Below are 26122 nucleotides of genomic sequence, written 5' to 3'. Positions count from 1 at the left end.
CTATGACAAGTTGGAAATCCTCTCAGAAATGCAAGTATATTCCCCACATACAGTTCACAATTTTCCATAGTCTTCTGCAACAACAGATTGCTGCTGTCTTACTTTTGCATCTGTTGAGCCTTGTATGATTGAGATTCTGGAAAGCAGAACTGTAACAGTTTTTTGGATATGTCTGAAAATACAGTATAGTGCAAATAGTGTACCGTCTTGTAGAACAAAAGATTCCACACACTCCGATGCATTACTGGAATGTACTGGGATGAAATTTCATGATGAATTCCAAATCATCATTGTGCCACCATTGATGGCACAGAAAAGAAGCCAGGTGCTTATGTCATAAGAGAGCAAGGATTTATTTTATTAAAACAAAATCACTCCATTAAATTGTCAGGTGCATAGATCAGATGCATGAAGACGTAGTTATACCGGCTCAAACTGTTGGCGCCTGTTTTGCTATAAAGTCATCGAACCTCCGAATGTACAAATTTGTACATTCTATGAGGATTTTACAGATCAGAAGACTGATGTGCACCCCACATTTAGAATTGTCACTCAGTATTATGACCACATGGCTTCGCTAAGTTTCTGATGAAGCTTGGCGGTTTGATTTTATGCAGCAATGCCAAATGTCCATTAAAATGCTGACTCAATTATTAAATTAAATCTCAAACAAAGTATAGTGTAGCAAAAGTTAGCTCATTGTAAAAATCAAAATGCTGTTGATGCTGCAAATCTGAACCAAAGGTAAAAAAGAAATGCTGTAACACTCAGCACATCAAGCAGCATCTGTGGAGGGAGAAACAGAGTTATTGGCCCAGATCTTCTAGTCTCATTAGTGGCAATTCTGTGACATTTGCTGTTATTGAGATGCAATGCAATTGCAAGTTCAAGGGAGCTAACTATCACTGGAACCCAAACCTTCCGGTTTGCCAGAAAAAGCTCCATGGGAACTCTCACTATTGGCCCTGCCAGGACCTAACATGTAATCTTGGGCTGTTTGCCTGATACTTACTTTCATGCAGTATTGTATGAGCACTATTCCTAAACGGCATAAAAGCACAGCCCCTTCAAATCATAATGGTCTTTGCACTTCTGTTAATCCAGTGCTAGCTAGTGCTGCTAAACACTTGTACCCCTGGTTCACCACCCCTCATCCCCCATAACTGTCACCATACCCTGTCCAGGAAACCCCTATCTACACCACTGACTCATGTGTACCCCCCTCCCCGTCCCCCCAGGATCACACCCAACCCCATTGTTCTGTCAGCAGGGGTTTTAACAATGGGCCAGACAGGGATGGCCCTGTCATGGCCGCCTGCAGAACCTGCAAGCGCATTTTATGGGGGCTAGCAAATTAAATGATGAATTGAGATTAGTTTCTGGTCAAGAAATATATATTTGGGTGAAATACAGATGAAGTTACAATCTTGAAATTACTCATTTACAATATGTGCCAGCAATATAAAAGTTAATCAATCTTACTTATTTCAGTTACTGGTCCCCAGTCTGGAGCAATTTGATACGAAGAATCTAAGGACGTGTCGCAGGTCAGCAGTTTTATTTTAGCATGTTGTTGCTGCTCTCATGTTAGTGACTAAAAATAGCCCTCTCCTCTTCAGTGAAGGCAATTAAAACATAGGATTGACAGAACATAGGTAACTTAAGGAAAGTTTGTTTAGCAAGCTACCTTTGCGACAGTACAAGCCTCAAATCCCCAGAGCTAAATCCACTGCAAATACAGATATGGTGTAAAATTAACTGAACATACTGAACTTGTCTGTGACATTTAATCAATGCAAGTTTATGAAATGAAAGTCAGAGTTAGTTAGCATCAAAACACAGTCAGTGCCAAATGTGACATGATTGTGGTACTTAAGGATGAGAGATAAAACAGTACAAGATTTTTAAACTTGCTTTATTAGCGATAGTTAACAAAGTATCTCGAATTGATTTTGAAATTCGCTCCGACCCACTTAATTTGCTCCGACCCACTTAAAAGGTGAATCATTTTTTAAAAACATATCCAGCATTAGATGTACACTTGCACCATGAATTGCTGTATTGCATCCATACTAATCAAGCAAATGTCAATAATTTGCATCTTCATGTCCATAAGCGAAGATGTGGCTTATGCCGCCGACGACATGTTAGAAAAAAGTTACCTGCTACATTCTGTCTCGTCTGCAGCGAGAGCCCAGTGCAAGGTAAATAGGCTCTAGCGGTGAGTTGCAATTCCAGCCAAGTCATGCCCCCTTTGACATCCTGAGATGAAGACACACTCCTTGAGGTCTGCCTTCAGTTTGAGGACAAGTGTTTTTGGGTTTTTTCCAGTTATTTATACTCAGTCTTGTGAGCAATGTCTCAGTATTTGAAGCTATTGGGAATGCACAAACCAACCCTTTATCATAAAAAACATCGACACCACAAGTATAGGTGCACTTTCTTTCCAAAGCTTGTTCAACCAAAACATTTTGGGTTTTCTTTTTAATCCTCTCAATATCAACTTAATCTATGATCTCCTACTTTCTTTATCATGGAAGGCAGTCTACATTTTCAACCTTCCTTTTCAATCATTCTTCTACCAAAATACTATGTTTTCTGTACATCAATTATTCATGTTGGCTATAAATAACTAACTAAATTCCATTTAAAATGTGTTATTCCCACAAAGCACATTTTATGAAGTAGCAGTCCAGATTAAATAAAAGGTGTTCCATAGGTGTGCTGAAATACTGGACAGTACAAAGTGCAAATTACTGTTAAGTAGAAAATGTGTTAAACAGATTTTGAGAAGCTTGGCAAAATAAATTCTATCCAAACATTTTAAAAGTGGCAGGAAGCATTTGACACCTGCAAATTGGCAAACTGTTGACTTGGCTGTATGTGAATACACCAACGAAGCAACATCCTGTAATAGTTGCAGCAAGTCAAGGAAGAGAACTAAAGCATGTTTGTCAAAAATATGATGTTATGAATACCTTTTGAAAGCTACTTGTGGGGAGATAAGGCCACTGAATAATCTTTGTTTCATTAGTTAACAATTTAATCAACAAACAACTTTATTGAAAGAAATCCTGTAAATTATACTTGATTAAAAATATGATATTTCAAATTATACAAATCAGTGGCCTCTGGTTTAGTACGCCATCACTCTTTCAGAAAAATATTTTAACTCACGACAAGTTGTGGCAATCATAGAATCCCTACATTGCAGGAGGCGGTCTTTTGGCCCATTAAATTTGCACCGTCTCCCGAAAGAGCATCTCATCCGCCACCATTCCCTCCCTCCCCACCATAACTCTGCACATTTACACAACTAATCCACCTAACCTGCACATTTTTGGACTGGAAATATATATTTTTTAAAAAGCAAATGCCACAACAGGACAAAAAGAACAATTTTTCTTCCAACACAAATATCTGGTTTGAGAAGTGATGTGAAAATCAAAAATACCTCATGTGCTGTGCTTTATCTGTTACTTAATGCCACATTTTATTACTTAATGAAAGCCTTCACATCATCTCACATTGACATGTGTCCACCATAACGTGAGCTGCAGCATGACGGATACAGCAACCAGGGCAGGACCCAGCAAATCTATAAGTTGCTCAAAATGTTTTTATTTTATTCCAGAAGCATGTAAATTTAAAGTGCCCAAATGTTGCGCTCAAAATAATGGCGAGGCTAATGGTGTTTGCTGCACTTTAACCAACTTTATAGGTGTGGGACGTTGCACAGTTAAATGCCAATATCCAAAAAAGTGTTAGTTTAGCAAAACATCAGTCTCACAATTGACATGCATTGGAAGTTGTGAAGCTGTTGTAATTGTGCCATGGACAGAAACTAAACTCGCTACAAAAGACTAGGTCTCATTATGTTAAACAAAAGTAACCTTTTACCGTGATAATTGTGCAGCACTTCCTCAATGGCACTGGAAATGAAATATTACAAATGTTAAGTCTCATTCCTTCAGGTATTCATTGTTGTTGATATCTAAAATGTCAAATTTTAAATATTTACTTCTTTAAAAAAACTCTTCCCTTTCTCTTTATCGAACCTTTCTTTCCCTTTATTTCTCACCTGTACCTGATTTGATACTGAGTTCATTAACTATAATTAATACTTCATTCTCAATATTGCAACTGTTAACTTATTTTAATGAAGTCATGGGATGTGGGCATTGGCTGCATTCCTTTGCTCATCCCTAACAGCCCTTGAGAAGATGGTGGTGAGTGACCTCCTTGATCTGCCAGTGTGCGAGATGTAGGTACTTCCACAGTGCTATTATAGGAGCGAGTTCCAGGATTTTGACCCAGTGACAGCGAAGGAACGGAAACATAAACCACAATTTTCCCATTGCGACCCGCAACTTTTCTGTCGGGTCGCGGTGGGAGACACGCGTCTCTGGCCTTGAACAGGGATGTGTGCATGCGCCGGGAGCGCATGTGCATCTCCCAGAGCCAGCCAACAGTTGCCGGTTAGACCACGCTGGAAACCGGCAGGAAGGCAGTTAAGTAATTTGAATCTTTTCTGCAGGTATATGTGTTCATTATCAGGACCTTTCAGGTCCCGATTGAATCTCCCATCCCGCCAGGAGTACTTCATTCCGGTGGGGTTCAGACTAGCTCTCCACGTTCTGGGAACTAGCGGGAGACCCTGCCGGAATGGGGGGGGGGGGGGGGGGGGGGGGGGGGGGCAACTGGGGCCCTCAGGGGGTCAGCCAGCCGGGGGGTGGTGCCCCCTTGGGCACAGGTACCCTGGCAGTACCAATCTGTGCCCCCTGGCACTGCCCAAGGGGCAAAGTGGCCATGCCCAGGGGCACCTTGGCACTGCCCATTCGGCATTGGCAGTGCCAAGGGGGCAGGGCCAAGAGTCCCACTGCCACTTTGCAGACAGGATCGGTCTGGGATGGAGGGAGAGCAGTGATTGGGGCATGCAAGGCCTGTCCATTGGGGTGCTCCGGAGGAGGGGGGAGGGGTCAGGGCTGGCCCAGGAACTGCTCTGGGGGCCATGATCGGGTCGTTGGGGGGGGGGGGGGGTGTCCAGGCTGGCCAGCAATTGAGCTGGCCAGCAAACGGGGAGTCTGAGAGATTGGGACCAAGAGTTCCAGAACTGTCAAACTCTGGCGTGAATAGGCCCCGTCCTCCTGGGTATTTAATGAGATTCCCAATTGGGACCTCGTCAGTGCACAGAGTGCCGAGATTCAGGTGAAAAGCTGAATTGACAGAACAGTCGGGATTTAGAACAGTTCTCCCATCAATTCAGCACTTTTGGGACAATCGTTGCCATAGTTCTGTATCAGAATGGCGCGTGGCTTAGAGAAGAGCTTGCAGGTGGTCATGTTCCCATCCATCTGCAGTACTTATCGTTCTAGGTGGTAGAGGTCACAGATTTGCTGAAGTCTTAATTAGTTACTTCAATGCAAAGTGTAGATGGTAAACTGCTGCTGCTGTACGTTGATGCCAAACAGGCTGTTTTGTCCTGGATGGCATCAAGCTTCTGCAGTGTTGCTGGAGTTGCACTCATCCAAGCAGGTGGAGTGTATCACATCTCACTCCTGATGTGTGCCTTCCCAATGATGGGCAAGCTTTGAGTCGTCGAGAGTGGGGGTTACTCTCCCTGGAATTCCCAACCTCCAACCTGCTCCTGTAGCCACAGTATTTATATGGCTGGTCCAGTTCAGTTTCTGGTCAATGGTAACCCCGCCACCCCCCCATGATGTTGAGAATGGGTGAATCAGTGATGGTAAAGCCAATAAATATCATGGAGAATGACTGAATTGTCTCTTATTGGAGATGATCATTGCCTGGCGCTTGTGTGGTGAGAATGTTATTTGCCATTTATCAGCCCAAGCCTGAATGTTATCCAGACCTTATTGTATATGGACACAGACTGCTTCAGTATCAGAGTAGTCATGAGTGGAGCTGAAAACTCTGCAATCATCAGCAAGCATCCATCCCTCCCTCCCCCACTCCCGGATTCCAATGACTCCAGTTTTTCCAAGGATCCTTGTGTCACACTTAGTCAAATGCCGCATTGATGGTAAGGGCTGTCACACACTCACCTCACTGAGTTCAGCTCCTTTACCCATGTTTGCAGGAAGGTTATAATGTGATCAAGGGCTGAGTGGCCCGAGAGGAACCAAAATTGAGCATCAGTGAGCAGGTTACTGCTGACTAAGTGCTACTGGATAGCACTGTCAACAACACTTTCTATCATTTTGCTGATAAGGGTTAGACCGATGGGGTGGTAATTGGCTAATTCACCAAGGTCTCAGATGGCTTGTTTCTCTCACTGCTGCATTAGCAGCTCACACTTTCAGGAACTTAGTGGGCAAATATGTTTTGAGCTGAAGGGGAAGAGCAAGACTAATGAATGACAGACACTATTAGATGTGCTGTTACATCAAAATTTGGTTCAATATTACAGCGGGAAGAAATTCTATACACTTCTGGTCAGACAACAGAACAAAGGCAGTCATTTTACAACAGGGACTGGAGTCTGAAATTGAATCAGGATTAAGTGTCAAGAGCCATTTGCCAAAGAACTACAATGCTGATATATAAATATATGCACATCTGAAAATTTGAAACCCAATTTCACTTATGAAAAAAAACAGTAAAATATTAAAGGCTGAAGTATCTTTTTGTGACCAGTGGTTATCCTTATTATTATGAGCGAGAAAAGTTTCAGAAATCTCCCACATGTAAATTACAAGCATGACATCCTATTCCATGACCCCTGATGAAAAGGGAATTCGGGTCATGTGTAAAGTAGTTAGAGTATAGTCTGTGGTAGAAACATGAAGGCATAACTGAGTACATGAATTATCATTTTAATTTTGAAGCAGTGAATTATCCTATTGGGAGCAGTTAAATTATGATTAACAGCCACATAATTTATAACCTTTCACACATAGTAAATTAGAAGCAAGCTTTGCCTCTGTTTAAAATGCCAGTTTCCAATTCCATATGAATACATCAATTAAAACTTTTTTCTCCTCACAATAAAGTGCAATTTTATTACAATGACTATTGGATAATTGAATAGCACAAGGATAATTTAAAATGAAGTTGAACAAGAGAGAATTGTATTGTGAATTTCAAAATCAGCTTCCATATTTCAAACAGCTCTCTATTATGCTACTTCAACTGGTTGTCAGGTGACATTTCTAAAGTCCAAAATATTCTTTAAATTCTTACTGAACCTTTTGAATGATATATTACAACATTTTAACCCAACAAGTAACTTATCTCTCAAAAGAAAATACAGGAAACCCTAGGTCTATTCAAACAAAGTCTAAAAAAACTCTAATATTACAATACTTTTGAACCATGTATTACAGTAATCAGGCTGGATGCATACAACATTCATTGTGGTTGCATTCAAAAGGTAATTTTAAATGAAATCTTCCCCATAATTTAATAAGCTGTCAAACAGAAATAACAAAATTAAACAACACTTCTGCACATGTAGGTTCTGTATTTGTATTGCATTACTTTACTTGTATTGTATTACTTTACCAAAAAATATACATCTCTGTGCCTGATTTTCATTGTGAGCAGATTGTTCCCATTTACTGTGCAAAAATGAAACCAAATCTACTGCAGCTGGAAGTATGAAAATACAAATTAGGAGTAGGCCTCTTGGTCCTTCGATCCTACACCGCCATTCAATAAGATCATGGCTGATCTGACTTTAACCTCCCTTTCACCCCCTTATTTATCACAAATTCACTGATCTCTGGCTTGAAAACAGACACTGCTTCCATTGCCTTTTGAGAAAGAGAGCTCCAAAGACTCGCTACCTTCGAAGAAAAAAAATTCTCATGTGTTAAATGGGTGACTCATTTTTAAACAATGACCCCAAGCCTCTCCTACAAGAGGAAACATCCTCTCCGCATCCACCCTGTCAAGCTCCCTCAGTATGTTTCAATCCAATCACATCTTACTCTTCTGAAATCCAGCAGATACAAGCCGAACCCGATTAACCTCTTTTAAGACAATTCGCCCATTCTTGGTATTAGTTTAGTAAACCTTCTTTGAATTGCTTCTAATGCATTTACATCCTTCCTTAATACAGTACACAGTACATCATTTATGGTCTCACCAGTGTCTTGTATAACTGAATCATAACCTCCCTACTTGCACATTCAATACCCCTCACAATAAGCAATAGCATTCTATGAGCTTTTCTATTGACTTGCTGTACCTGTATACGAGCCTTTTGTGATCCATGCACCAGATCCCTCAAACACAGAGCTCTACAATTTCTGATCTAGATAATATGCTTTATTCATACCAAATTGGATAATTTCACATTTTCCCACATTATAATCCATTTGCCAGATCTTTACCCATCCACTTAACTCATTTGTCCCCTTGTAGCCTCATGTCGTCTTCACACATTACTTTCCTACCTATTTGCATTATCAAATTTAGCAACCATACCTTGGGTTGTTTCATCCAAATCATTTTGCAAAGTGAGGTCCCAACACTGATCCTTGTGGCAGACCATTTGTTACATCCCACCAACCAGAAAAAGACATTCATGCCTACTCTTTGCTTCCTGTTAGCAAGCCAATCTTCTATCCATGTTACCCCTTACATTATGAGCTTCTATTTTCTGCCATTATTTTTGATGTGGCACCTTCTCAAATGCTCATGGGAAATCCAAGTACAGCACGTACACAAGATCCGCTTTATCCAAAGTATATGCGACCCCTTCAAGGAACTCCAATATATTGGTAAAACATGATTTGCCTTTCACAAAGTCATGTTGACTCTGCCTGATAGCTTTTAAGTGCCCTGCCATGACACCCAACAGCTATCATCATTTCCCCTTTGACCAGATGTTAAGCTAATTGGCCTGTAGAAATCATAGAATCATAGGAATCATAGAAACCCTACAGTACAGAAAGAGGCCATTCGGCCCATCGAGTCTGTACCGACCACAATCCCACCCAGGCTCTACCCCCATATCTACCCACTAATCCCTCCAACCTACGCATCTCAGGACACTAAGGGCAATTTTTAGCATGGCCAATCAACCTAACCCGCACATCTTTGGACTGTGGGAGGAAACCGGAGCACCCGGAGGAAACCCACGCAGACACGAGGAGAATGTGCAAACTCCACACAGACAGTGACCCAAGCCAGGAATCGAATCCAGGTCCCTGGAGCTGTGAAGCAGCAGTGCTAACCACTGTGCCGCCCCTGTAGTTCCCTGCTTTTTTCCCCCTCCCCCCCTTTTGAGCATTTGCTATCAAATCTAATGGCACCTTCCCTGAATCCACAGAACTTTGAAAAATTACAACTAACACTAACTATCTCACCAGCCACTTTTTAGGACTCCAGATAAAGTCCATCAGGACCCATAAATCCAAATACAATTTGCTAAGTGCCACATAGAACAAGTAAAGGAAATGATTAATTCAAACTAATCCTGCTCCAGGAACAAATATACAACTTGTTCTTGATTTTAATTTCACACTCAATGATGAGTCAAATGGTTAATTTCTTCATAGAATTTTGGGGTTGAAAACTGAAACATTTGTTTACTTTGAAATTAGCTATCACAGTTCTTCAATTATTTTCAATGACAAGTCCCACAAGCTTTAGTACAATTAAAGATCTTTAACATTTATATCTATTGCATTCTCCAGGTGTTCTTACTTTATTTTCAGCATCAAGATCCATGATGAACTTCAAGGAAAATAATCGGAGTGCATCCAACCCCCAGTCACTCGACCACCCAACTCCACTCTTCCAAAAGAGTGGATCGTAAATTCAGAGGCAAAAATTCCTTTTTTTTATAAACTTAAGTCTCAAAATAAGTTACAAAAGATCAACAAGGCACAGCCCACAATTATTTCCAGCATCCAAAGAAGTCACATTTCAATAATGTTAACAGCAGTTCCAAAAGTAACCATGGTTACAAAATATAGTTAAGATATTTTACAGCAACATGCATTTATAATATTTATAAATGAATTGCGCCAATGTTAATGACTGAAATTCATGTTTTAGCAGCTATCATAATCTGAGGAATAAATATTTTGAAGCCTGACTGATAAATGAAATTGTTTATGCTAATGTGTTTGTGAACAATATATTAGTACACTTTTTTTTAAAAACTGGTTCTCAAAATGAATTAAAAATTGGATTGACTGTTTTGGAGCTGTGCTCCAATCTCCAATAATGTATTTATAATTCCACCATGTTTAAGCACAACATGGTGCTTGTTTTACATCTTGTAAGTGGAGTCTTTCAAATTAAAAACAAAACACACATTGAATGATGCAAAAACTACTTGATTAGCCATGATTCCAGGTTATGCCATTTTTTAAAAAAATTTAAAAATTGCATTATCTTTATTAATGTGCTTGATACCCTTTTTGATTTTAGCGTCTGAGTTTGTAAGCATTTTTATTACTATTTGCAAGCCAAGGTGAAAGCTGACAGATGAGAATATATACCAATGTTTCACAGTAAATGTCAAATCATGCAATGTTAAAATTCTTACTTCTGTGCATCACTTCCTATGAAACATTACCATTGCCATACTCTCAATATATTTGGCTGCAATTTTTTAATGCTATTTCTCATGTTTACATTAATGGAAATGCTATACATTGTCATTATACCCTCCTACCACCAGTGGTGTTGCAGGACTTCAGCTCTGTGTTGCCCAGCTCCTCCTGCTGCGCTGCAGGGAAAGTTCTCCACTCCACTGAGCTTTACATCCTTGCTTCTGGAACTAGGCTAAAATTTTCCATTGAAATTGTGGCAGTATATGAAACTAGAAACAAAATGCTTAACTTTAAAATGGAGACTCAACTTCACCCATGCCCCCGGTCCAATTTTTAAAAAATCATTCACAGGAGATGGCAAGGCCAGCATTTATCATCCATGCATAATTGCCCTAGTCTAGAACATGGAGTGAGATGCCTTAATTACAACTGAATGGTGTGCTAGGCCATTTTAGAGGGCAGTTAAGAGTCATCACATTACTGTGGTCTGAAGTCTGATCAGTTGACAGCAGATTTCCTTCCCTAAAGGATGCAAATGAATCGGAAGACAATAATGAGCGTTTTACGGTCATTGCTGATAATAAATTTATTAATTTAACTTAACAGGTAGGATTTGAACTCCTGTCTCGAGAACATTTCTGCAGGCCTCCGGTTAACAGTTTAGTACCATAACCTAGTGCTACCATACTCAGATATTATTCAATTTTCCCAACAATCCATCCTTGTTTCACCCCCTTCACCCAGATTCCCCTTTATACAACACACAGATAGATCAATGAGTACATCAAAATTCTTCAAGGCATTTTATTTGTAATAACTATTGAAATCAAGCAAGCCAAACAGTAAAGTGGTGATGCATTCTTTCACCGTAGGCATTGCCAACCCACCCCAATTGTTTCTAGTTTAAACCTTGAACTTTTGACCCATACTAATCCAACTCAAAATCTTCAAAGGTATTTTGGCACTCCTGTTCACTTAGAATTTCTCCCTTTTTAAACTTAAATGGTGAATGATAGTTAAATTGACTTTTCCCATGTCCAAAACTCCCTGTCAAGTTTCAATAATAAATAAATGTGAACCTCTCATTTTCTGTGATGTTGAATAAAATCCTGACCCTCCAAAGCCGAAGAGTGCTAAATCACCGTTTGACTTCATGTGCGTGCTTTTAACAGATTTAGGAATGTTTATTTTTCCTGTGCTTGCAGGTTTCATCTATGCTGCAAGAATGAATAAGTGAACCATGCACTTTCCATAATATGACCAAAAAGACAAGTTACCTGTCTTTTACAGGCCCTCCAATACACAATGTGACAGCATTGGGGTTCTCTCTCATTCTGCCTGTGTCTTGCACAATAAAAAAAAATCAATCTACTGCACCTGCGGGAGCTTGCCCAGATTTTAAAATCAACATTTTAGCTCTGTTTTTGAGAGTTGTTTCTCCATTAGATTACCATTTTGCTAAAAATTTGTATCTTCTACCCAGCTGACACAAGAACTGCTGGTTGCTCGAGACCATGCAAATACTTGTCCTGTTTTTGCACTTAATGTGCACTCATCATCACTTAAAACATAAATGGCCCAGATCCTGAACAACATAAGCTGTTACAAATGTAGCAACTTGCATCGAGGAAGAAATGTGAATCATAAGTTGCAAGGCAACTCCAAAGGATTTGATCTACTCTGTCATTAGCTATGCGAAAATAGCATCTTGCACTTCATCTCCAGGTGTTTTTCACCAACTTGCACATTACTTTTCTACTAAACCCAACAGAAAAGGTTTGGTGCCTCATTCCTGCATGATGTGAACCATTTTAGCAAATTTTAAAATGACCAAATCTTATATTTTTACTCTTACTTCTTTTTTCTTGCTCGGTCTCCATCTTTCTCCCTTTACGTTTCTCTTCACCCACTCTAGTATATACTTCCTTCTCAGTCCTTCCTCTACTTTTATTTCAATCCTTAAATCTTACTGGTTAAGGGGATAAACCACCTGAAAAATTCTTCACCCGGATCCTGGATGCTGTGTTGCCTTGTCATAATGTTATCAGCTCACACTTCCAACAACTTTGTGGGCATAAATGATAAACCCTGAACATGTACCAAGTCTAACAAATGGCCTGTTGGGAGCTGCCCGACTCAAACAAAATCTTGGTCTGTGTGCATTTTCATATTGGTTTGAAGCATAATACCCAAGGGTGTAAATACCTTTCTGAACTCTGCAGTCCTTTGCTGTGTCTCTAGTTTTTTCAAACCTGTTTGTTACTTGCTGTTTAACTGTATCAATTGTGACTGTTTCTACCCCATGCCAAACCCTTAAGTACTTTCTACTGTCCATGGAGCCTGCTGCAAACTTTCCACTCGCTGGCACTACAACTCTGCCTGCTTCTCTGATTGTCAATTCATGGAAATCATGCTATTTATTTCATTTCTTTTAAATGTAGTTGCAATAAATTTGCAGTGTTCTTGTTCTCTTAATTCCTTTCTAAAATTAGTGCCCCCATTTGCTTAATTCTTACTAAGTAGACATATTTAATTGTTATTCTGTGTTATGTGGTTGAAAAAGTTTTTAAAATTATGTCATCTGCAAGTACTTTCTGGGTTTATTTCTGGGCATGAGAGAACTTGTTCCCATTCTGCAGGAATATTTAATTGTGACATGGTGGCTAAGTGAATGGAATACTTATTTCACAGTATTTGAAGTTCAACAGCTTGGTTCCTGTTTGAACAGTGGGATCTTCTTGCATCGAGCACTTTCAAGAATTATTTGTCACATTCTTCAGGAATGCGAAATCTCACAATCAAATAATCTTTAACCCTTGCGCACATCAACTCAGGGAATTTCCCATACACATTAATTAGCATGCGTCCAGTGATATGCCTCATGCCAATTTATGTGATTTGTATTGACATTATGCCAAATGATGAACAGGGTATTTTTCCACCGCTAAATTGTGATTGTCCTGTTAGTCCACAAATTTCCCACTTCCACGCCCCTTATCGCTAAAGCTACAGTTCCACAAACAACAGCATTCCTCCAGTATTTTTACGTTCCCTAACTTTGTGTTTTAGGTGGCCCTACCGCATTAACAATATGCTCCCACCACCACCAACAGATGCAATATCTTAAGAACTTTGCCACCAGAGGTTTTAAAATTCCCTTTCCCAGTAGCTACAAAAACACACTGCTGTATGATTATCCTCCTTGTATTTTCAGTGTCCAAAACAATATTTATTACAGCCTTTTAACCTATGAAATGGTAGTGCTGTGGTTATACTATTTATTATAATCCAAAGAACAGATGCTGAAATTGCACAATAGTTTAAATCTTGAATTTAAGAAAAAGTTATCTAGATTGTTCTAAGTACCCAACTGTTTCACTAATGGTCTTGATTGAAGAAAACTGTTTGCGACTTTCAGTCCCACACGACCACGGTTGACTCTCAACTCTCTCAAGTGGCCTTGCGAGCCACTGCAGTTGTATGAAATTGCTAAAATGAATATACCTTCTTCACACATAGCACAGCAGATGGCATTCCTTTGATATGCTTACACATCCCAACTTTATGTTTCAGATGCCCATTACTGCCACTATGTAATAATATGCTCCCATCACCAGCTACAGATGAAATATCTCAGCAATAAATGCACGACTTGTAAACAACATCCTGATCCGAAGAATTGTTATTTTTGAACTGATTTTTAAAATTGCCAATCCTTGCTCAATATCTACTCTCGCCTTCTCCATTTACCTGGTTTTCTTTTTGACCTCATTGATGTCTCAAGTGTTCCCTTTTGAAAGAAAATGATCTTAACGAGTATGACGCTACCCAATGGACAAAGTTATTCGACAAAGACAAAAGAAGATTGCACAGAATTTTGGGTTGCTCATGTTTAGTTTCAGGATTTTAGAGCAAGTGGAAAGCAACTATCAGGATTCCAGAAGTATGCTCTTATATCTGGAAATTGTCACACAAAGAATGGTGCCAAACGTGAAAGATATTGTTACTACATACAATTAAGCCAAGTTTAATTTGAAATAACAAGAGAAATAAATTAAATCACAAACCGACTTCTAAAAACACTGACCTCCAACCCACTCAGTAAGCAGATCCTCAGATACTCCTTGATTAATATGAATAAAGGCTAATGATAAATAAGCAATGTATTAGAGTGCATGATAGCTCAGCAATGCCAACTGCAAGAGAATAAAAGTCCTCAAAATCATTTCACTTGATCAATGTCCTATGGCTAACACATGGAAAAATAAATTGTTTTGAAGTACTACAGACTTAAAATAGATTTGCAGATTGATATGTATTTCATTATATTTCATAATCATGTAAATTAAAAGTGTCTGTTTTGCACTCTAACGGAGATGCATCATTTTGCATATACAGTTACCCTTACAATGGCTTCACTTATCAGAAATTCAAGTAGCCAAGTCCATCAAAAATGCATGTTGAAGCAAAAGCAATAGTTGAAGAGTGATAATTAGGGTGGAATGTGTATTTGAATTTTTCAGAATTTGGACTTATTTATAACTGCACCAGCCTCATTCTGGAATTAGATCCATCACAAATTTACTGAAGGATTGCTTGTTGTTCACTCCTGAACACAATTCATGTGCCACCACTCTTCCCCAAATGTATTGCATCACCAAGATAAACAAGAATTGTCCAGCACACTTGCAAAGCTGTTTGGCCAAAAATACATTTTTAATGAAACTTTGTGTATTCTTGTTAAATATTATGTAGCCAAATGCATTCTTAAAAACATGTTAAATCCTGTCAGGCATGGCTCAACGACAGTTCTCTCACCTCAACGAAATACGTTCACAGGTTCAAGCTCCATTCCAGAGACATTGGCACATAATCAATATTATCTCTTCAGTGCTATACGAAGGAAGAGCCGCATTATTTCAGATGGGACACAAAACTGGTTGCCCATCAGCCCACTCAAGTGAGTGTAAAAGATAGCAGGGCACTTAAAGACAAGCACATGGTTCTCTGCAGTTCTTGGTCAATATTTCTCTCTTAACCAATCATCACTAAACAGGTTATCTGATCACTATTGCACTATATATACACTATAGTCACAGAAAGCATTTGATACTTGGAAGTTTTTTTTTCTTTTTACAAACCATTTTGGCATCAAATTTAACAGAGAAGCTTTTAAAACATTTGAAAATAGTACCTGTGACTGGAATGCAGAAACTGCAACATGACCAGCGAATTGCTGTGGAGACTGCTCATCCATAATGCAGTGGGAATAGGATTCTTTTACCTAAGATATTAAATGTAACAAGCATCACCATTTACATAAACTTTGATTTTTCTCCGTGCATTCATTAAACTTATTTACACTATGCACATCCAGAGGTGTTTGGGGTGAATAAGCTTTCTGCTGAAATTACAAATAAACTTTCAGCTTTGTAACTTGGGTAGTGAATGCCACTGAACCATTTCTGTTCGAGAACAAAAGTAGCAATTATTTAGGTGTTCATATTTCCAGTAGATTGACATACACCAACTTTCAGTTTAGCTCACTTGATATGAGATTCAGGAGGTTTTGGATTCAAGCTGCAATGCAGGAAGGATATAATCTTGGCTAATATTTCAGTGCAGTACTGAAGGAGTGCCACTTTGCTGAGAGTGCAACTTTTCAAAAGACAGTCTAAACCAAGGTCCCACCTACTTATTCACTCAGATTGATGTAAAAGATCCCCATAGTATGATACAAATTGAGGTAGTTCTGGCCAACATTCTGTTCAACGCCACCACAAAAAGCCTCTGATCCCTGTATTTGTGGAACCTTGCTGTGTAGGAATTGAGCAGCCTGTTGGTCATACAATAGTGCCAACACTGATCAGAAAGAACAACTCGCATTTTTTCATGACCACAGTGTGCCCCAAAACACTTGACAGCCAATAAGTACTTAGAATCATAGAGGTTTATAGCATGGAATTAGGCCCTTCAGCTGAACTTGTCCACGTCGCCTTTTTTTTTAAAAAAAACAACTAGGCTAGTCCCAATTGCCCACGTTTGGCCCATATCCCTCGATAGCCATCTTATCCATCTGTCTAAATGCTTTTTAAAAGACAAAATTGTACCCGCCTCTGCTACCACCTCTGGCAGCTTGTCCCAGACACTCACCACCCTCTGAAAAAATTGCCCCTCTGGACCCTTTTGTATCTCTCCCCTTTCACCTTAAACCTATGCCCTCTAGTTTTAGACTTCCTTTGGGAAAAAATATTGGCTATCCAGCTGATCTATGCCCCTCATTACTCTATAGACCTCTATAAGATCACCTCGCAGCCTCCTACGCTGCAGAGAAAAAAGTCCCAGTTTATCCAGCCTCTCCTTATAACTCAAACCATCAAGTTCTGTAGCATCCTAGAAAATCTTTTCAGTACTTTTTCTAGTTTAATAATATTCTTTCTATAATAGGGTGACCAGAACTGTACACAGTATTTCAAGTGTGGCCTTACCAATGTCTTGTACAATTTCAACAAGACATCCCAACTCCTTTATTCAATGTTCTGACCAATGGAACCAAGCATGCTGAATGCCTTCTTCACTACTCTGTCCACCTGTGACTCCATGAGCTTTCAAGGAGCTATGAACATGTACCCCTAGATCTCTTTGTTCTATAAGTGTCCCCAACGCCCTACCATTAATTAAGTCCTGCCCTGGTTCAATCTACCAAAATGCATAACCTCGCATTTATCTAAATTAATTTCCATTTGCCATTCGTCAGCCCACTGGCCCAATTGATCAAGATCCCATTGTAATCCGAGATAACCTTCTTCACTGTCCACTATACCACCAATCTTGGTGTTATCTGCAAACTTACTAACCATGCCTCCTAAATTCTCATCCAAATCATTAATATAAATGACAAATAACAGTGGACCCAACACCGTTCCCTGACACACACCGCTGGTCACAGGCCTCCAGTTTGAAAAACAATCCTCTACAACCACCCTCTGTCTTCTGTCATCAAGCTAATTTTGTATCCATTTGGCTACCTCACTCTGAATCCTGTGAGATTTAACCTTATGCAACGACATACCATGGGGCATCTTGTCAAAGGCCTTGCTAAAGTCCATGCAGACAACATCAACTGTACTGCCCTCATCTACCTTCTTGGTTACCCCTTCAAAATACTCAATCAAATTTGAGAGACATGATTTTCCACTCACAAAACCATGCTAACTGTCCCTCATGAGTCCTTGCCTCTCTAAATGCCTGTAGATCCTGTACTTTCGAAGTGTTCACTGTTGCAATCTAGGAAGCATGACACCCAACCTGTGCATAACAAGTTCCCACAAATACTTGTCCTTGTTCCCTTAATACCTTGGATAACAAAAGTTTAAATCGAGAGTGATAAGATTTCATTGATCTGGCATCAAATGTTGCTTGCGGAAGAGTCAAAAAGGCCAATGGAATGCTGGCCTTTATGTCTCATCATGTGTGCTGTGCCAGTCTTTTGCTCTATCTGCCACTCTGAAAACGTTCACTTTTATTTTTCATAATTATCCACAGATGGTATCAGGAGCAAAAATGCTTTTCTGGATCAGCATGTCTTAACTGGACAGCATCATTCATCTTTGACCTGTAGCCCACTGATTTACCAAAGCAGGTATCTTTAACAATGCTTTTGTTGAAATAAACATACCGCTTGAATTTAAACTTACATCCTCTTATTTTCATGACTATTTCCAGTGTTGCAAATGTTCTGCTGGATGGTACACACTGGCTCAGAACTTCTGATCTCGATAGATAGATGTCAAGAGGTATCCCAGGAAATAAGCCCAGAAAGTTTGAACTTCTAATTACCCTGCACTGGTAACCACCCAAAACACTGATTTAAATCAGAGACTTGGGATGGTTTAGACACTCTTAGCAGAACAGTTACCCTGGAAAAACGAGAAGGGTTAAAATCACTTACAATTCCCAGTTAACTATGATACTGTAACTCCCCTCTCCCATCCACCCACTTACCATCTCCCTGGCTTCTGAAAGTTAATTTAAACACACGGACCCTTAAGCTCAAATAAAAATAGAAAATGCTGGAAAACTCAGTAGGTCTGGCAGCATCTGTGGAGTGAGAAACAGAGTGGTCATGACACTTCTCCAGAGTCTTAAGGACCAAGTACGCTGCATGTTTCTCATCAGGCCCATGTTGGAAGAACGGGTGAGAAACATGCATCTCTCAAACTGGCAAAGTAACAAGGAGGAGTGTGGCAATCCGACTACAACTGTCACTTTTTGGAAGTTCTGGCTCTTTGCTATCAGAAGATAGAGTAAAACTAGAATTCTGAATGCTTACCTCTGCTGGATCCTGTACTAGATGATCCAAAGATGGTGCAGGTCCACTGCTGTTGCAATGCTCCAGTAATCACCTCTGCGATTTTGTCTTTACATGACGTCCTGATTGAAGACCAGCATTCTGCTGTGAAAATTCAGATTATAATACAGATTTTAGTTAAGTTCTGCTCAAAATTTTATAAGTTAAAAGAAAAATGCTTTGAATAATTGGGATACTTTCATTCAAAATTTGACATTGTAGCACCTGGTGTTCAAAATGGCACTTGCAACAGGTGAGCACACTTCTGCTACTAACTGTGCCAAATGCTACTTTGATGAGGATCTTAATGCACTACTTGCAGTCAGAGACAGCCAGAATAATGCAGAGTAGGCTGAACGTGATGTCAATCAGCTAGCAATGCTGATTTGATGCCAGCTCGGCCATTCTTAAGTCCAAGATGCCAGCTGAAGCCATCTCCGAGTCTTACACACAGCTGAGTATACATTCAGCAGACACCCCCATCACTGTTATTCGAAGGGATCATCAATTTCATTCAGGTTAGTTAACGATGATTTCTGGCCCTTTTCTGTGATTGTTCAAGTATTTTATGGTTTCCAGAACAGTCTACAAGGAGTGGTGCGACACATGCTAAAAGATTTAGTCCTGGCTTCAGGAATTCTGCACAATCCATGCTCCCAGACATTAGGGCGGGGGCGGGCGGGCACCTGTTGTAGCCACAACTGCAGCCTTAAAGACAGACAAGAATGGCATTGTTAATGGCTGTGAAGATGACCATAGCTACAAGCTTCTATACATCCCATTCATTTCAGGCTGAAGGAAGCAATATTTACAACATCTCCTGGTTCACCATTCACTGTTACATTAAGGACATCACTAATGTTCTGCATTTCAAGTGCACTGAATACATCACTCATTTGCCAGAGGAAAGATGGTGGAATGAATATTGCAGAGCTTTGCCATGATGCAATATTCTTGACAACAGACATACATTGCATCATACATCCCAGATTCCTGGCAACAATTGTGATGCCTTCATTTTGTGGTATCCACTGCATCATCTTAATCATAGAAAGAAATCATAGAAACCATTACGGAGACGTGGGTAGAACAAGGACAGGAATGGTCGTTGGATGTTCCGGGGTATAGATGTTTCAGTAAGTGTAGGGAAGCTGGTAAAAGAGGTGGAGGAGTAGCATTGTTAATCAAGGATAGTTTCACGGCTGCGGAAAGGCACTCGAGGGGGATCTGCATACTGAGGTAATATGGGCTGAAGTTAGAAATAGGAAAAGAGCGGTCACGTTGTTAGGACTTTACTATAGGCCCCCAAATAGTAAGAGAGATGTGGAGGAAGAAATTGCTAAGCAGATTATGGATAGGTGTGGGGGTCACAGGGTAGTTGTCATGGGGGACTTTAACTTTCCAAATATTGATTGGAACCTTTGTAGGTCAAATAGTTCGGATGGGGCAGTTTTTGTGCAGTGTGTGCAGGAGGGTTTCCTGACACAATATGTGGATAGGCCGACAAGAGGTGGGGCCACATTGGATTTGGTACTGGGAAATGAACCGGGCCAAGTGTTAGATTTGGTTGTGGGACAGCACTTTGGAGATAGTGACCACAATTTGGTGTCTTCTGTTATTGCAATGGAGAGGGATAGGGCCGTACAGCAGGGCAAGGTTTACAATTGGGGGAGGGGTAATTATGATGCGATTAGGCAAGAATTAGGGGGCATAAGATGGGAACAGAAACTGTCAGGGAAAGGCATTAATGAAAAGTGGAACTTTTTCAAGGAACAGATACTGGGTGTCCTTGATAGGTATGTCCCTGTCAGGCAGGGAGGAAATGGCCGAGTGAGGGAATCATGGTTCACAAAAGAGGTGGAATGTCTTGTGAAAAGGAAGAGGGAAGCTTATGTAGGGATGAGGAAACAAGGTTCAGATGGCTCGATTGAGGGTTACAAGTTAGCAAGGAATGAGCTGAAAAAGGGGCTTAGGAGAGCTAGGAGGGGACATGAGAAGTCCTTGGCGGGTCGGATCAAGGAAAACCCCAAGGCTTTTTACTCTTATGTGAGGAATAAAAGAATGACCAGGGTGAGATTAGGGCTGGTCAAGGACAGTAGTGGGAACTTGTGTATGGAGTCAGTAGAGATAGGCGAGGTGATGAATGAATACTTTTCTTCAGTGTTCACCAAGGAGAGGGGCCATGTTTTTGAGGAAGAGAAGGTGTTACAGGCTAATAGGCTGGAGGAAATAGATGTTCGGAGGGAGGATGTACTGGCAGTTTTGAGTAAACTGAAGGTCGATAAATCCCCTGGGCCTGATGAAATATATCCGAGGACTCTTTGGGAGGCAAGGGATGAGATTGCAGAGCCTTTGGCTTTGATCTTTGGGTCCTCACTGTCCACGGGGATGGTGCCAGAGGACTGGAGAGTGGCGAATGTTGTTCCTCTGTTTAAGAAAGGGAATAGAAATGACCCTGGTAATTATAGACCGGTTAGTCTTACTTCGGTGCTTGGTAAATTGATGGAAAAGGTCCTTAGGGATGGGATTTACGACCATTTAGAAAGATGCAGATTAATCCGGGATAGTCAGCACGGATTCGTGAAGGGCAAGTCGTGCCTCACAAATTTGATTGAATTTTTTGAGGAGGTAACTAAGTGTGTTGAAGGAGGTAGGGCAGTTGATGTCATATACATGGATTTTAGTAAGGCGTTTGATAAGGTCCCCCATGGTCGGCTTATGATGAAAGTAAGGAGGTGTGGGATAGAGGGAAACTTGTCAGATTGGATAGCTAACTGGCTATCTGATCGAAGACAGAGGGCGGTGGTGGATGGAAAATTTTCGGACTGGAGGCAGGTTGCTAGCGGAGTGCCACAGGGATCAGTGCTTGGTCCTCTGCTCTTTGTGATTTTTATTACTGACTTAGAGGAGGGGGCTGAAGGGTGGATCAGTAAATTTGCTGATGACACCAAGATTGGTGGAGTAGTGGATGAGGTGGAGGGGTGTTGTAGGCTGCAAAGAGACATAGATAGGATGCAAAGCTGGGCTGAAAAATGGCAAATGGAGTTTAACCCTGATAAATGTGAGGTGATTCATTTTGGTAGGACTAATTTAAATGTGGATTACAGGGTCAAAGGTAGGGTTCTGAAGACTGTGGAGGAACAGAGAGATCTTGGGGTCCATATCCACAGATCTCTAAAGGTTGCCACTCAAGTGGATAGAGCAGTGAAGAAGGCCTATAACGTGTTAGCTTTTATTAACAGGGGGTTGGAGTTTAAGAGCCGTGGGGTTATGCTGCAACTGTACAGGACCTTGGTGAGACCACATTTGGAATAGTGTGCGCAGTTCTGGTCACCTCACTATAAGAAGGATGTGGAAGCGCTGGAAGGAGTGCAGAGGAGATTTTCCAGGATGCTGCCTGGTCTGGAGGGGAGGTCTTATGAGGAAAGGTTGCGGGAGCTAGGGCTGTTCTCTTTGGAGCGGAGGCGGCTGAGGGGAGACTTAATAGAGGTTTATAAAATGATGAAGGGGATAGATAGAGTGAACGTTCAAAGACTATTTCCTCGGGTGGATGGAGCTATTACAAGGGGGCATAACTATAGGGTTCGTGGTGGGAGATATACAAAGGATATCAGAGGTAGGTTCTTCACGCAGAGTGGTTGGGGTGTGGAATGGACTGCCTGCAGTGATAGTGGAGTCAGACACTTTAGGAACATTTAAGCGGTTATTGGACAGGCAGATGGAGCACACCAGGATGATAGGGAGTGGGATAGCTTGATCTTGGTTTCAGATAAAGCTCGGCACAATATCGTGGGCCGAAGGGCCTGTTCTGTTCGGAGGAGAGATCGAGTAGATTGGGCCTGTACTCGTTGGAGTTTAGAAGGCTGAGGGGAGATTTTATAGAGACATATAAGATAATGAAGGGGCTAGACAGGGTAGAGGCAGAGAGATTCTTTCCACTTAGAAAGGAAACAAGAACTAGACTTCACAGCCTCAAAATAAGGGAGAGTCAGTTTAGGACAGAGTTGAGGAGGAACTTCTTCTCTCAGAGGATAGTGAATCTCTGGAATTCTCTGCCCATTGAAGCAGTGGAGGTTACCTCGTTAAATATGTTTAAGTCACAGGTCGATAGATTTCTGATCAATTAGAGAATTCAGGGTTATGGGGAGTGGGTGGGTAAGTGGAACTAAACCACTATCAGATCAGCCATGATCTTATTGAATGGCGGGGCAGGCTCAAGGGGTTAGATGGCCTACTCCTACTCTTATTTCTTATGTTCTTATGATCCAATGGAAAGAGACCATAGCCACTGTATAGAATCCCAGTAGGATACCAAATTTTTATGCATTTCAAAAGCTTTCAGCACTTCATCTGTAACTACCAGTTTAATAAGCACCCAGACTGGACAGCTGTTAATTTTAACTTCAGTTCACTGTTCTGACAAGCACAGTATGCTCGGGCAGAGGGCATGCAAAATAAATTGACATGTTGCAATACAAAAAGAAACTACTCCTTTTGTTTAGCATTTAAGTGGCAAATCTGATCTCAGAAAATCAATACTCAGCCAAAAAAAACTCCGAACTTCAATGTAAAAAGAGGGGCAACAATTGGAAAGACTTCTCCAAAAGATTGGCTTGAACTGCAACATGTAGCATCAGTGATGCACCTGGAGCCAGCTTGAACATTTTCTAACCATTAATTTGGTGATTTCCAGTGATAACTAGTTGGATGGAGTCAAATTGCACTATTATTTGGATTCAATACTTGCGCATTAGGAATGAACTGCATGCCACTCTCCTTGTCAAGATTCATTTTCTGCATCATTATAGCACAGCAAGCCTTCTGTACTTTTCATTTTAATCTGCTCCCAGAACATTCAACTGTTAGCAAAAAATACTGCCACTGACTTGAGACTGGAAAAGTTTAATCCTTTTTTTGCATATATTTTGTATACGCTTTTGGTATTTTGACAGCGGATTCAACAATTCCACACATTTTTCGAGAAAACTATAAACCAGTTACATTTCCTCCAAAACACGGTGGCACAGTGCTTAGCACTGCTGCCTCACAGTGCCAGGGACCCAGGTTTGATTCCCAGCTTGGGTCACTGCCTGTGCCGAGTCTGCACGTTCTCCGTGTCTGTGTGGGCTTTTTCTGGGTGCTCGGTTTCCTCCCACAGTTTGAAAGATGTGCTGGTTAAGTGCATTGGCCATGCTAACTTCTCTGTGTATCCGAATGTGATGTTCGTTTTCGTGAGACTCTTCCGTCCTTGACACAAAGGCAAAATACCAACCGCTGTCCGATTCAAAAGTTCTTTATTCTTCTTACATAGGCAAGCTGGCAAGCCTTTGCTACGTAACCTCCACTCAGTGCTGGGAGTCAGATAGCAAAGGCGCGCTGAATAATGGGACAGTCCCCCTTTATGTATTTTTACAATTCTCATAAATCACATGTGGTTTGATACAATATAGCTGATCACAAGACACCCTTTGTTCTCATCAGGTTAACTACATCTAAGGTTGTAATATGGTTATGTTGAAAGAAAGAGAACTGTTAATGGGTAATCTCATTAATCACAGATGTCTTAAGCTTGTCATTTTGAATTCAACTCACAGCAGCATGCGATATTTAACCCCATAACAGCTCACGAACAGGTGGCGACTAGGGGATTTTCACAGTAACTTCATTGCAGTGTTAACGTAAGCTTACTTGTGACAAAAATAAATAAACTTAAAACGTCTTCCTCACACAAGTGACTAAACACAGAATATACAGCGGGCTATAACTGGATACCTGAATTCAGCAAACGTAACTTATCTAGCTCTTTGCATTAACACTCTATCTTTTTGCATTATTAGCATTAAGTGACACGTTAGCTGTTACTATGAGCAGTCAAAAGTCTCTGTAGTCCAGTAATAGCTATCTTTCCTTGATTTTGCTTCTACACATTTTGGGTGGAATTTACTGCCCACCTCTTGGGTAAGTTCAGAACTGAAAGCAACCGTGCACGTGGGCAGGCGAATGCAGGGTGGAGATCCCACCATTTTCCTGCCCAGACATCAACATTGAAGGACTTAAATGGGTAATTAATGTCCACTTAAGGGCCTCACCCCACCATTATCACCATGAGGGGAAATCACTCAGCAAATGCCATCAGGTTTGCCTGCAGCTTACTTTTGGATTGGGGGGAGGGGTTCTGTTTCAACAATACATGCACTTGTTCAGAACAGCTTTATGCATGTTCTTGAGAACCTGTTGGTCTAAAGTTTCTATATTGTATACATTAGGTTTAAACCATACCTATTGATAGCTACTTACAAAAGTAGGCTTACCCCCCACCCCTTCCTTCATCCACCTATTCAAATTCATCCTGCATGTTAACATTGTTTCCTCCATGGAAGTGAACATCCTCATAACTCTTTCTCCTGTGCTGTTCTCTTATTCATTTTGAATTCAATGCAGTCTCAATTCCAGGACATATGTGTAATAAAAGGCTGGCATAAAACTGTCCTTAACACTATAATTAGCAGGTCTATATAGGGATTTGAAAAGTTTGGAAACACAATGAGCACGAGCGAAAAGAAAAGACTCACTATAACCCAGACATTGAAATGGACTGGGTGGGGAGGAGGACAGTGTGGTCGGGATTCAGAAAGCAAATAAAACTGCATTGTTGAAATATATGTTTCTTCCCCCCTTTAAGTAATTTGAATGCATGCAATGACTTTAGCTGAGGAATCTTCCCAAAGTCCTAGAGATGGTCTTCATTTCTATTCTTCCCAGTTAGAGGGCAAACCTTTTCCTCACACAGACCAAGAAACAAAAGACACATGTTGGTAAATTTGAACTGCATAAATCAGAGGTTTGCTGAGTTTATGTATAGTCCAAATAAAATTACTCAACCTGATTTATAAGCACACAATATTTCACCCATGACTCTCCACATGGAACAGCTGCTTGCTTTCACAGAAACAATGGAGTCAATCAAATATTTGCATAGTTGAAATGATTTGCATTACTACCTTTTCATTACCTCATCAGAAAGGGTTCACAGGTAAATGGATATGCCTCACCAGCTCAACCTTGCCCTGAGGTGTGGTGACCGTCCGGTTGAATCATCACCAGTCAGCTCTCTCTCTCTCTGAGGAAAGCAGCCTATGGTCCTTGGAGATGGTTGCGACATTTCATTCCATTGTACTCACAAGTGACGTTCCAGTATTCAGAATAATGTAACATGGGAGCAGAATTTTTTTAAAAAAGA

General features: G+C 40.6%; 1 protein-coding gene across 4 annotated transcripts in view; it reads right to left on the bottom strand.

Annotated features, from left to right (window-relative positions):
- nek7 (NIMA-related kinase 7) overlaps nt 1–26122 on the bottom strand; it is a 179557-nt gene that overhangs the window by 84412 nt on the left and 69023 nt on the right. For 2 of the 4 annotated variants that reach the window (XM_078218147.1, XM_078218148.1), the window contains exons 2-3: nt 18865–18987; nt 15727–15816 (exon numbers count right to left, since the gene is read on the bottom strand). In XM_078218147.1, coding sequence (XP_078074273.1) covers nt 15727–15789 — 63 coding nt within the window. In that variant the 5' untranslated portion in view covers nt 15790–15816; nt 18865–18987. The remainder of the gene's footprint in view (nt 1–15726; nt 15817–18864; nt 18988–26122) is intronic. The other 2 variants (XM_078218149.1, XM_078218150.1) reach the window with 1 other exon arrangement.

Source organism: Mustelus asterias, chromosome 8, assembly GCF_964213995.1.
Source record: "Mustelus asterias chromosome 8, sMusAst1.hap1.1, whole genome shotgun sequence".
NCBI lineage: Eukaryota > Metazoa > Chordata > Chondrichthyes > Carcharhiniformes > Triakidae > Mustelus > Mustelus asterias.
The sequence above is the reverse complement of the archived record's forward strand: the minus strand, read 5'-3'. Positions and strand labels throughout refer to the sequence as shown.